This window comes from Anolis carolinensis, chromosome 4 (genome assembly GCF_035594765.1).
Source record: "Anolis carolinensis isolate JA03-04 chromosome 4, rAnoCar3.1.pri, whole genome shotgun sequence".
Lineage (NCBI taxonomy): Eukaryota > Metazoa > Chordata > Lepidosauria > Squamata > Dactyloidae > Anolis > Anolis carolinensis.
Genome location: NC_085844.1, coordinates 24159038 through 24171986, shown reverse-complemented (window position 1 = coordinate 24171986; position 12949 = coordinate 24159038). Strand labels below are relative to the sequence as shown.

At 34.1% G+C, this 12949-nt stretch overlaps 1 protein-coding gene across 2 annotated transcripts in view; it reads left to right on the top strand.

The window, feature by feature from the left end:
• The window catches only part of emc2 (ER membrane protein complex subunit 2), a 56724-nt gene that overhangs the window by 28761 nt on the left and 15014 nt on the right, over positions 1-12949 (top strand). For both annotated transcript variants that reach the window (XM_003219443.3, XM_062980089.1), the window contains exons 6-7: positions 2607-2692; positions 2859-2918. In XM_003219443.3, the coding sequence (XP_003219491.1) occupies positions 2607-2692; positions 2859-2918 (146 nt within the window). The remainder of the gene's footprint in view (positions 1-2606; positions 2693-2858; positions 2919-12949) is intronic.

Below are 12949 nucleotides of genomic sequence, written 5' to 3'. Positions count from 1 at the left end.
CGGATCTGATTGCAGACATATTTTGACCAGGACCTAAAATACTTTTTCAATGAAAAGGGGAAAATCCTTCTTGTATGTCAAGCTAGTTCTCAAGAATCTCTTGTTTAAAAAGAATTCCAAACACTTAGACACTATTACTACCCTGTGTATCTAGTATATTTCTTGTGTATTCAAGAGAAGACTACTCACCTGTTGTTCCATAAATCAGTTATACTATGAACAGGTAAACTTTCATCTTGAAAATTGTTTATGACTGATTTTAACTACACAAACACCCACAGACTTCTTACATCCAAGAATCAAAACTTTATCTTGATATGATTTCATGACAGATTTGGTCCCAAAATATTTACATAATTTGCAAAATGAATGAGAATCTTGGGTTTCTGTTTTTCAGCTTAGCTTGAAAAGGGTGTACCTTATGGGAGGCTGGAGCAAGATTGTTTTATGTGTTGTATCACATTACAATCTTTCTATTTTAGTTTCTTTTGAAACTCATCATTTGATTGCAGCCATGGTCTATAAAACATTGTAGTTTGAGTAGTAAGCTTGTAGTTTGGAGTGCTAGCTGAAGATTGAGTCTGAAATTATTTCCCACTCAGATAGTTTAACCTCAGTGTGTGTATAGTATAGTATAGTAACAGTAGTATGTATTTCCTTGCAACTATGGGGATAGTACAACTGTTACTTAACCATGTACTTTCAGTGGAATTTGTGTGTTTATACCACTTAGAGTTTTTCCAACATGATTTGCTTTTCCCATAGAAAATCAGAGTATCGTGTGGCTTTGACTATCTAAATCTGTCAATCAGTATTTTAAAGTATCGTGCAGCTGTCTCTGCCAATTTCAAAACCAAATTGGACCAGAACAGAATCACAGTATGAATTGCTTCAAATTGGTCGTTGGTGGTGACTGTTTTTAAAAAAATGCAAACAGTTTGTCCTGAACAGAACTATAAAAGAAAAACGAGAGGTGAGAAGGAAGCACAATGTTGTTCATAGACAGCTTTGGCTTCCAGTAAGGGGCATGAATATTTCCATTCAGTGCTGGGAGGAAAGATGGTATGTGATCATTGAGCAGTATATATTCAGTTCTCTGATACAAATTCTTGTGCTTTTCCTAAGTTTAGTAGGTAACTAAATCTAGCTTTTTAAAATCTTAATGATGGAAACAGGGTGGGGAGTTGGGCTGGATACAGAGTAACATGGTAGCCAGTTAAGAAACTCCAGTGAGGTTTCTTGATTATATCAATACTGTTTTACCAAATTATGAATGTTATATGTATATTGAATTTGGTTGTTGGTTTTTCTTTTAGTATTATACTTGTGAACTGATAGTGCGAGTTAAAATACATCTCATGAAACTTCGAAGTTGTGTTCATTTTTTATAGATAGCAGTAGTATCCTTTCACAAATTTCTCAGGTCCATAATTAAAAAATATATATGTAAAATGTTTTTGAATAGCTAATGGACATTTCAGATTTCTAGAATTCAAGAAAGTTGTTTGTAGAACAAGGAATTCCACGCACTGCTTGATACAGGTGACCTTAGAATTAGGTATTGCTCGCTCTCCACCAGCTTTGTAGTCTTCCGATCGAATGTCGGGTAGGGGTTAGCGCCAGATAACAATCAGTTGATACATGTGCTCTAGAAAAGGATATAATGTTTCCCTTAGTTGGAGGCTTAGGGCTCTGAATAGGGTCTGTTGTGTGGGAATACGGTGGTTTACAAATAGAGCAGCAGCCGCTGGAAATTCTAATTCCAAACCATTTGAGGAGGCCCCCCTTGTGTGTTTCTGAAGGAATGGCATTCAGAGGTGGAAAGAAAGAGTCTCTGTCATGGTGATGATCTGTTCTGTGGCAGAAAAATAAAATGTGTTTGTTTGTATGCGTTTTTTTAAACAGGATCATTTGGCTTGGTAAATTTGGTTAGTACTTGTACTCTCAAATTTAAGTTCCTAGGGTATATCTTTAAATTTATTTTCTTATTATGGCATTGTTAATTCAGTGGAACCTGATGCCAGACAACTTACTGTTTAAACTGAATTTTTCCTAAAGCTCGTTAAACTGCCAAGAGTCATTTGTGCAGCGTATGCCCATCTTTTTTGTATGGGCGGTGCGACACTCTGAAAAGTCTGCTTTGAAAAAACAGATTTCTAATTTGAGAGTTATGTAATACTGCTTTTAAAAGTTTTCTTAAAGCAAAAAACATGGGATATATCTGACGTTCCTAAACTCCAGTGACTGGTAGACTGCGAGAGAGAAAGAGGGGAGTACATATGAATGCCACACTGGTAGATGCTGGACTAGATGAAGATTGGGATCCCCATTGCTTTGTAATTATCAGAATCTGGACAGCTATTTATTTGGATGAAATGATGCATACAGTTTGCACATAAAAAGTAAAAAGTAATGTGATAGCTTGGAAGAGTTTTAAAATCACTCAGCAGGATATCAGAGGGTATATTTATAAACTCCAGCTGAGTAGTTACTCTGCAGTAGAATTGTTCTGGCACTGAGATAATAATTTACACAGTCAAAATGCCTTTTTCACAAATAGCCAGGGAATTATGTGCACATAATCCTCTGTTAATTTCAACCCTCAGGCGGCAAGAAAGCGCAAAATTGCCATTCGAAAAGCCCAAGGGAAAAATGCTGAAGCCATCCGAGAGCTGAACGAGTATCTGGAACAGTGAGTGTTTTATAAGAATACATATTGTGTTTTGTACTTTTAATAAATCTTTTTAATTAAAATGGAATTTACATTGTATATATTTCTTTCCCCCCATGCTGTTCATTTTACAGAATCTTTCTTTTAAAATTAAACAAAGGCTTATCCTCTCTTTTTCTTTGGAAAGATTTGTTGGCGACCAAGAAGCCTGGCATGAACTTGCAGAACTTTACATCAATGAACATGAGTAAGTTATTTACAAAGAATGGTGGGGATTTGTTTGGTTTTTACAACCGACCCTTGGGACTGTTTTCTTAAAGTATTTGTTGGAGAAAGCCCATTTTATTTTAGCGAGATAAGTAATTTGCATATAACAATTTTGTTGTAGTTGCCAATCCATTCACACACACACACACACACACACATATATATATATATCTAAGAGAGTCAACTTTTATTTCTAAATTGCTTGTAGGAACACATTTCACTTTGTTTTTCAAAGTTTCTTTAACCAGACATATTTTGAACAAATATTTTGAACAAACATTGTCTAGTTTATTTTGCTATATTGCAAGTACAAATAGTCCAGATTTAAAAAACGGCATCTGTGAACTGCATTTGAAGTTTAGGAGTTTTCTTCTGTGAGAAGGCATACTAAAGACACAATTAAGAAAATAGTAAAGAAAAAAAAAATAAAAGCCTTTGCAATGAGGCTGTATGGTCTCCAGGGCAAAAGACTGCATTCAGTCAAGAATGACGGGTGTTGTAAGAATTCTCTTATTGTATATTTAATGTTTTTGTTAGCTTTTTATTGCTTTAGTGACAAGAGGAAATCCCAGTGTGAGTGGATTAGCTCAAAAGCTTTGGTTCAAGTTTTCTAATATCATGGTATTGTAATCTTTATTTCAAGGCAAATTTTTGTAGGCTTCCTTTCCCAGCCTGCCACCACCTTTATTTTTTGAGCCAGGCCTAAATTGTATTAGGTTTCTCCCATCCTTCCTTCCTGTCCTTTCAGAGAACAAGAAAATAATGAGATTCTTAGGAGAAGGCACCCATTTCCATTAAGTACCACAAAAAAGGGGTGGGAAAGGAGGGGGAAGTTTCACAGAGAATGAATAATCAAATATTGCATTGACCAGTTATTTTTAAAATATAATTTCACCTTCCAGATTTTCAGAGAAAAGATTTTGAATTTTATTTTAATAGTATAAATGATCTATTTAGCCGCAAAGCATGTTCATTAGTTGTTATACCGAATTAAGTGCAAAATGTTTGTCTTGAGTGAAATAGACCTGCCTTGGATTTTGGTTAAGGGGTTTAAAATTCTATGGTTTCCATCATGGCAAAATCAGTTTATCTTGCCAAAAGACCATTAAGTGAAAGAGGTGGAAGTGTGTCTATACATTTATTTCTAGGCCACAAGAACTGAATGTAGTCTTAGTCCAAATTAGTATTAGACCCACTGAGAGTTGTAAGATTTGTTAAGCATCCTTTGGATAGTGCTATTGGTTTAGGCATGTCTGCTGTAGTTGGGGTTATAATAGGGTTTAGCTCAGTCTGTGTCTCTCTCTGAATTTTATGTCCTGTTCTAAGTTAAAGAAGAGGCATTTACTTCGCTTACTAGGAAGATACTATAGTATCTTCATTCAATACTAAGAACATTGAAAATCTTTCCAACCTTCCAGAAATACTTTGTGTGCTTAAGTAATATTTTCTGTATGGATTTTTTCTAATGGTGAAAATTACTTTTATGATTATGAAAAAAACATTTATCAAAGTTCAAACAAACAAGCTCTTTCTACAAATCTATACTCTTTAGCATTGATTACATACAGTTTAACCATTTTTAAAAACCACTCCTTTAGTTTTGTAGAAAATAGACAAAAATATAATTGAACATAAGGCTGAATATAATCAACTGGAAACATGTAGCTAAGCTTTTCGATGTATTGAATTCTAACTGAATCACCCTTTAAAAAATATTTTAAAAAGAAAATGCATTTTATAATAGACATAGATAAATTCCAATCCTATTTTTATAGTGAATAATCACTTTTTGTGTAGTTATACTGGACTGCTTTGGAATAATATCCATGTTTCTATATACATTCTGTACTGAGATTTTGATGACTGATTAGTTGAATGAACCATGTTAGATTTGTAATGTGAGAGATTCAGTCAGTAATACAGTATTAATGATTAAAAATGTAAATTAAACTAGTATAGTTCTGTTGTCCGTTATCATTTTGAAAAAAGAATGTTAATATTAGAACCACTAATTTTTGCATCCCTGAACTGGTGATCTCTTTATATTTTGTACTGCAGTGACCATCAGCTTATATAGCTGGCCCTACTGACTAATTCTGCTGTAACGTATCAGTGAGATATCAGATTTAAAATAGCTTCTGTTTGAGATGATCATGATGATGAGATGATGATGATGATGACGATAACGTATTTTTTTACCTACCTCGTGGATTGAGGTGGGGAATAATGACATCTAAATACACAACATATATAATAATTTTAAACACATTCAAGGATTCATTCTCTGCAGTGAGACTCAAAGCTGATTCAACAGAAGAGAACTACATGGGTACTCTAATCTAATTCCCAAAACCATAATATGAAAGCAAGTTGCTATCATTGTGACTTGCAGAAAAGTGATTTCACTCTTTCTAATTTATTGATTTTTCCTTTGCAGATGCTTCTTCTATACAAACACTAATAATAATAATAATAATAATAATAATAATAATACTTTATTTTTCTATCCCGCCACTATCTCCCCGAAGGGACTTGAGGCGGCTAACATGGGGCTGAGCCCAACACAGAAACAAAGTATAACAATTTAAAACACATATCAATAACTAAAAATAATGGTACAACAATCAAGTAAAATAAACTTGATGCAACATAGCTAGGACTTATATCCCCAAGACATTAAAATCTCCTCTAAAAAAATGGAGCCTCCTCTGGAACAATATGGAGAGTAATTGAGAGAGCTTCCACAAATATAATTTATTTTTTGAAAGATTACCTATTTATTTATTTATTTGATACATTTATATTCCGCCCTTCTCACCCCGAAGGGGACTCAGAGCGGCTTACAAATTAAATTTACATACAATATTATATTAGCATAGCACAATACTGGCAATAAATTACCATATTGTACTATATCTATATATTGTAATATTGTAATGTTCAGATGTATTGTGAATGAATAGGGCTTTCTTTTGATCTTTTATGAACGATGCAGTAAATGGTACCGATATGAAAGCTTAAAATAAGTGTTTTGCAGGACTGAGCCTTTTCTGTTAGAATTTTTGAGTTACGGAGGGGCGTGGTCTACCATGGCCGGGTAAGCTGCAGTTCCAACCAGCCGAGTGCATTTAGCAAGATTTATGGATAAATAATGAGTTTGGAGGTCCATGCACTCCCCCTAAAGAATATCAATCAATCCAAGAAAAGATAAGGAAAATTCCTCCCAGAGGTGTGAAGGATTTAAAGCGCCAGTAAAGCCACAAAATGCAAGCTAAGTCAGCGTGAATGCTTCTGGAGAAGGAGAAGAGGCAGACATTAAACGCTGTACATATCAGTGAGACAACTCTCACCGGCTAATGAATCAAGTAAGTTTGGAGCAGGACTAAGATAGAGAAGATTTAAAAACTGGAGCCAGATTGTAAGTGAATACTTATTTTGATTTGAAACCGAAGGGACGGAGAGCTGGGAGAGAGCTATTGAGATCCTTAAAGCAAGCCTCTGAGTTGAGCTCCCTGGTTAAATGAATGAAAAAGTTTGGGTGAGAAGGAAAGAAAAACCTTCAGATAAAACATACCGGCTTCAAAGATTTGAATTCGATTTCCTGCTTCTTGGCAGGGGGTTGGACTGGATGGCCCATGAGGTCTCTTCCAACTCTACTATTCTATGATTCTGTGATTTTCAAAACAAATAGATGAAGAGGAGGAGGAGGAGATAAAAATGATGAGAAGTCCCCCCCCCACCCAAGAAATCCCTCTCTGTACAGTATAAAGAATCCCCCACCCCACCAAAGAAAGGAGGGAAAAACATGAAGGACAAAGCAGCTTCAATAGAAGCAGAATCGAGTGGCCATTAAAGCCTCCTGTGGGGGAGGGAAAGGCAACACACCTAGATATGGAAGAAATTCTGACGAGATGGACACAAATCAGGAGGGATGAATTGGGAAAACATTCCCAAAGTCTTGACAAGGTTATGGAAGATAAGTTGGAGGAGGCAATTCAGAAAATGGAAGGAAAAATTAAAAAAATCACCGAGAAGATGGAAGAGAAGATAGAGGCAAAATATAAAGCCAATAGTGAGAAAATGGAGGAGGTGAATGGGAAGATCTTGGAAATACAGAAGGAGGTGCAAGCTATACATCTAGAACATGGGACTTATAAAGAGGAACAGGAAGAAAAACACAAAAATCAAAAAGCTAAATTCACAGAGATTGAAAAAAAAAATGATATATTTAGAGGACTCACAAAGACGCAATAATATATTAGTGAAGTATTTTCCAGAGAAAGAAAGAAAAGAACAAGGAGTTAATTTAAAGGAAGAAATGCTGAAATGGCTACAGGACATTGCTTCAGCACAACAATGGATAAAAGAAAACCTAGAAAGAGTTTGCAGATTATCAGATGGAGGAGAGAAAATCATACCCAGGGATACAATAATATAGATAACACAATATGACAAGAAGGAGCAACTGATGTACTTTTTGAGGAAAAACCCAAACAAACTGGAATATAGAGGCGTCAAACTGCAAATATTTAATGACCTATGCACACAAACAAAGGTATGGAGACAAACAATGAAAGTATGCACTATTCTTCTGAAGAAAGGAATTAGGTATTCCTGGGGATACCCAGTCTGTCTGAGATTTCAGTGGGCTGGAAGAAGATACAAGATCGACTCGGTTCAACATGGCCTTCAACTACTAAGGGAACTAGGGATCCATGAGGATAGAAAAGACTGAGCAATGAAACATCTTAAGGAGGAAAAAAAATTAGAAGTGGTACAGGGAAAGTAAAAGAAAGAACTATTTGAATAGGATGAGGTAAGGGACGGGAAAGAAGAAGAAGAAAAGTAGAAGACAGATAGAAGAATCTATAGATCAAGTTTAAAGAAGATTTTGACATTTTGTTATATGAGCACTCGGGGGGAGGGAGAACAGCAGGCCTGGGATTACCACTCCACCACTCTCAACAAGTTGGCTTATGGGGCCAGGGATGGGGTGTAGTGTCTCAGAAGTTGAGAGGAAGAAAGAAGAAAGGGGGAGGGTAAGGGGACAAGGGGAGAAATGGGATGGGGACTTTGAGGGTGGAATGCACATAAGAGAGCCAATAACAGAAATTAATATTGAATATAATGTCTAGTAAACTAAAAATAGTGACACTGAATGTTAGAGGTCTGGGAACAATATGTAAAACTAAAAGAATTGGACATTTATTGAAAAATGACCAAGCACATATTATTTTTTTTACAAGAAACTCACCAGAAAAAAAGGGGGGGGGGTTGAATGAAATAAATGCAAATTGGATTAAAGATTATGAAAAAGCATATGGAAGTTCCAAGTCAAGGGGGGGGGGGGGGTAGCAGTAATCATAACAAACAAATGTAATTTTGAAATTAAGAGTGTAAAAAAGGATAATGAGGGGGAGATGAGGGGCAACATTTTGTGATTGTGGGAGGGGACTTTAATATGGCTATGGATAGGATGAAGGATAAATCAAACCCAACAGTAAAGGATAAAAATAATAACATAACTGAATTAAATAGAATTATGAATAAATGGGAACTAAAAGATTCATGGAGACTATTAAAGGGAGATGAAAGAAAATATACATACTATTCAGCAGTACATATGGTAGATAAATTATTCAGTTCTGAAATAGGAATAATAAGAATATCAGACCATGCAATAGTAAATTTAGAAATTATAAACAAGATTATGAACAAACAAGAAGATGGAGATTAAATTCTAATATATTAAATTATGAGGAAATTATTAGAAGAATAGGATTAAATTGGCAAGAAATATGGGATATAAATGACAATAATGTATCAAGAAATATATTATGGGACACTATGAAGGCAGTGGCAAGAGGATTATGCATAAAAGAAACCTATAATCTCAAAAAGAGACAAAAAGAAAGGAAAACAAATTGGAAAAGGACATAGACAAATTAGAAAAACAATATATAATAGAAAGAACAACACAAATATATAATGAATTGAGAGCAAAGAAAGAAGAACTAGATAAGATAGAAATAGATGAGGTTCAAAAGAACTTGATATATTTGAAAAGGGAATTCTTAGAATATAGCAATAAAAATTCAAAAATGTTAGCCAGAGCTGCACAAAAGAAAAAAAAAAGAAAAATGAGATAAACGCAGTGAGAGATAAATCTGGAAACATTTGTAGGTCAATGAAAGACAAAGATATTTGAAGAATTTTATAAAGAACTCTATCATGCTGGGAAATGCTCAAAGAATAAAATTCATAAATATGTGGAAGCAAATTGGACAGTAAAAATAGAAGAAACAGATAGTTATTAGAAGCACCCATTAAGAAATAAGAAATAGAACAAGTAATTAGGAAATTAAAAATTGGGAAAGCACCTGGACCTGATGGGCTGGGCTCAGAATATTATAAACATTTGAGGCAATGATCACTCCAAAATTATTAGAATTGTTTAATGCAATAATGGATGGAGAACAAATACCAGGATCATGGAAACAATCATTAACAATACTATTACCCAAACCAAAAAAAGACTTGACAGACTCTGGTTCTTACAGACCAATATCATTAATTAATCAAGATGCCAAAATTTTAACAGCGATTATTACCAACAGAATGAGCAACTTTATGTATAAATATATAAAACAAGATCAATGTGGGTTTGTTAAAGGGAGACAAATGTTCCAACCTGATAGGAAGAGTAATAAAATATAAACAACAGAAGGGGGGAAAACAAAGCAGGGATTCTAGCACTGGATATATTTAAAGCCTTTGATAGTGTGGAATGGCCAACAATTCAAACAATAATGAACAAATTTGGATTAGGAAATCGGTTCAAAAATATAATGAGCCAATTGTATTCAGATAATTATACAAAGATAATACTAAATGACGGAATCACAGGAGAGATAAAAGTAACACGAAGTACAAGGCAAGGATGTCCTATGTCACCTATACTATTTGCAATGGTAATGGAATTACTGGCTAATGTAATAAGAAAAGACAAGGAATTAGAAGGCATAGGAACAAAGTTAGGAAAAATTAGCTTATTTGCAGACGACACATTGATAACAATTAAGGAGATAATGAAGAAAATGGAAATAATTAAGAAACATTTAACAGAATTTGAATGGGCGACTGGATTGAAGATAAATTGGAATAAATCAGAAGCAATGTTATTTAATTATACCAAGCAGGAGGAAGAGGAGTTTAAAAAGCAGATGGATATAAAAGACATGAGAATATGCATAAAAGAAAATATAAAATACCATGGAATAACCATAACCAAAGATCTAAAATCCATAGAAAGGAAAAACCTAGAAGAATTAAGAAAACACGTGGAGGGGAAGTTAAAGGATTATAATAATCTGCGATTATCGTGGTTCGGCAGAATAGCCCTAGTAAAAATGAAAGTCTTACCCAAAATAAACTTCTTGTTCAAAATGATACCATTAATGATTTCAGAAAAGGAAATAAATAAATGGCAACAAATGATAAACAAATATTGCAATAATGGTAAAAAGAACAGATTAAACAAACAGATTTGGTACAACCTCCAAAAAGAAGGAGGATTGGGCCTTCCGAATATAAAAAAATATTATGAGGCAAACCAATTAAGATATGTAGTAGAGAAGATGATGGATGGAGAAGGTTTGGAATGGATGGAATCAGGGAATAAGGCAGTTGAGTGGAGAAAGGATAACATATTATTTAAGGAAATCTCAAAGAGATAAAACAAATTGGAAATATATCATTAAGAAATATAATGGAAATGTGGAGTAAATATAAAGGACAATTAATAAGAATTCAGTTTTAATACCAATAATAATGGAAAAAGATTTCCCAAAGGAACTAAAAGGAACACTAGATAAAGAATTAGAAAAAAGGGAACTAAAAAGGGTAGGAAATTGGATAGAACAAAAATGGAAAAGGTAAAAATGAGAAGAATTGAGCGGAATAAATATTTCTTGGATTCATTGGATTCAGTTAGAAAAATGGAATGAAAACTGGTGGGCCCGAAATAAAACTGGAAAACAAATAACGCAATTTGAGGAATTAATAATAAAAGCATTAAAAAGAGAAAATAGTGAGCCATTAAAAGGAACAAGTAAAATATATAAAATACTAATTAAAGACATAGAAAAAAAGAAAAGATTAACATTAAGTGAATCATGGGAGGAGGAATTAGGAACAAAGATAACGGAAAAAGAATGGGAGGAGATATGGAAAACAAGACAATTAAAAAACATGTCAATTAGAATAAAAGAAAATTATTATAAACTAATCTGGAAGTGGTTTTTAACACCAAGAAGGTTAAATATTATGAATAAGAATAATAATGAAAAATGCTGGCGAGGGTGCCAGGAAATTGGAACCTACATGCATATGTGGTGGGATTGTAAACATGTAAAAGGGAATTGGGAATTGTTCATAAGGGAAATAGAAAATATTATGAATATAAAAATTAGAAGGAATCCAGTGGAAATATTACTTTTGATTTTAAAAGAGGATGAGAAAGATAAGAGGGGAAAAATTTTAATAGACATGCTATTAACAGCAGCTAGATTACTAATTGCAAAATATTGGAAAGGAGAAATGAAAATACAGATTAATGAATGGTATAAAGAAGTTTGGCGAATGGCACCGAATGACAAGCTAACATCAAATTTAAAAGTAAAGAAGGGATTATGGGAAAAATGATTTTGAAAGTATTTGGAGAAAATTTCTAGAAAAATTATTGGACAAAGAAGATGGGAATTTACCTCCAAATGAAGAATTGAACTTTTGGTGGGACTACAGAAGAAGAGATGGCTCTGGGGAAGGGGAGCACAGGGGTGAATGTAAATAAAAGAGGGGGAAATGTATAGAATATGTTTATATAATTGTAACTTTTTCTCAAATAATAATAACAATTAAAAAAGAAGTTGTAAAAAAAAAGAATTTTTGAGTTACATTTGTCACACATCTACTGATGCCTGTGTCTGGATGAACTTTTATGGGTTAAAATATATATGTAGGTCCGTGTGCGCGTGCATGTGCATGAAATACACACACGATTACACTTAAGGTGTCAGTTGCTTTTTTTGCATACCATGTAAACTAAACCATGAAAGTCAGGGATGTGAGATCATACTGAGAAATATTATGAAATTATCTGCAGATGGACATGTCTGTCAGCAGTCTTTCAGTCAATATATCCCTTTTTCAACTGCTATATTTACAGGAATAAGTGTTCGCTGTCTTTGCTTAGACTAGTTCATACTGACTCTCCACATTTCTAAAGGAATAGACGTGTTAGTCTATTTTCAGTGTAACAGAGAGAGGGGAGGTGAGAGAGATGACACCTTTATAAAAATAACAGATTCTTTTGGCATAAAGTTCCATGGATTGTAATCCTCCAGAGCTCATGCTAAATGCTAAAATAAACCTGTTAAGTCTTTAAAAGTACCAGAAGATACCTTAAAGTTTTGTTATTTTTCTCCACGGGGTGTTTTAACTGTGTGTGTGGGAGAAGGGTTAGAACAGGTTTAAATTTCATTAGTCCTTTTCCCCCTTCTCCTATAATGTGCAGAATGGGACTTGAGAATCTTATCTTCATGAGATTGTGAACCCCAGGTGGCTTCCAGAATCTTGTATTTTGCTTGTGGTTGCATTTACAAGTCCCTCTTTACGTAATAAAACTCAAAAGGTGAAACACAACAGCTGGGCTACTTGTAACTTTGCCTTTTCACTTTCTCTAAAATGTCCACCTGTGCATTCATACATGCCCACATTTTTTTAGTGTAGAAATTCTTAAATGTTAGAATTTTTTTTAAAAATAACCAGATCTCTGTGGTTTAGTAGTTTGAACTATTGACTGGATTCCAGGGTTTGAATCGATCATCCATCTTGTGGAAACTCAATGGTGGACTGGATAGGCCTTTGAATTCCCATTCAGCCATGGAAATCCACTGGACGACCTTGAACAAGTCACACTTTCTCAGCCTCTGAGAAATACGAAGGCAGCTT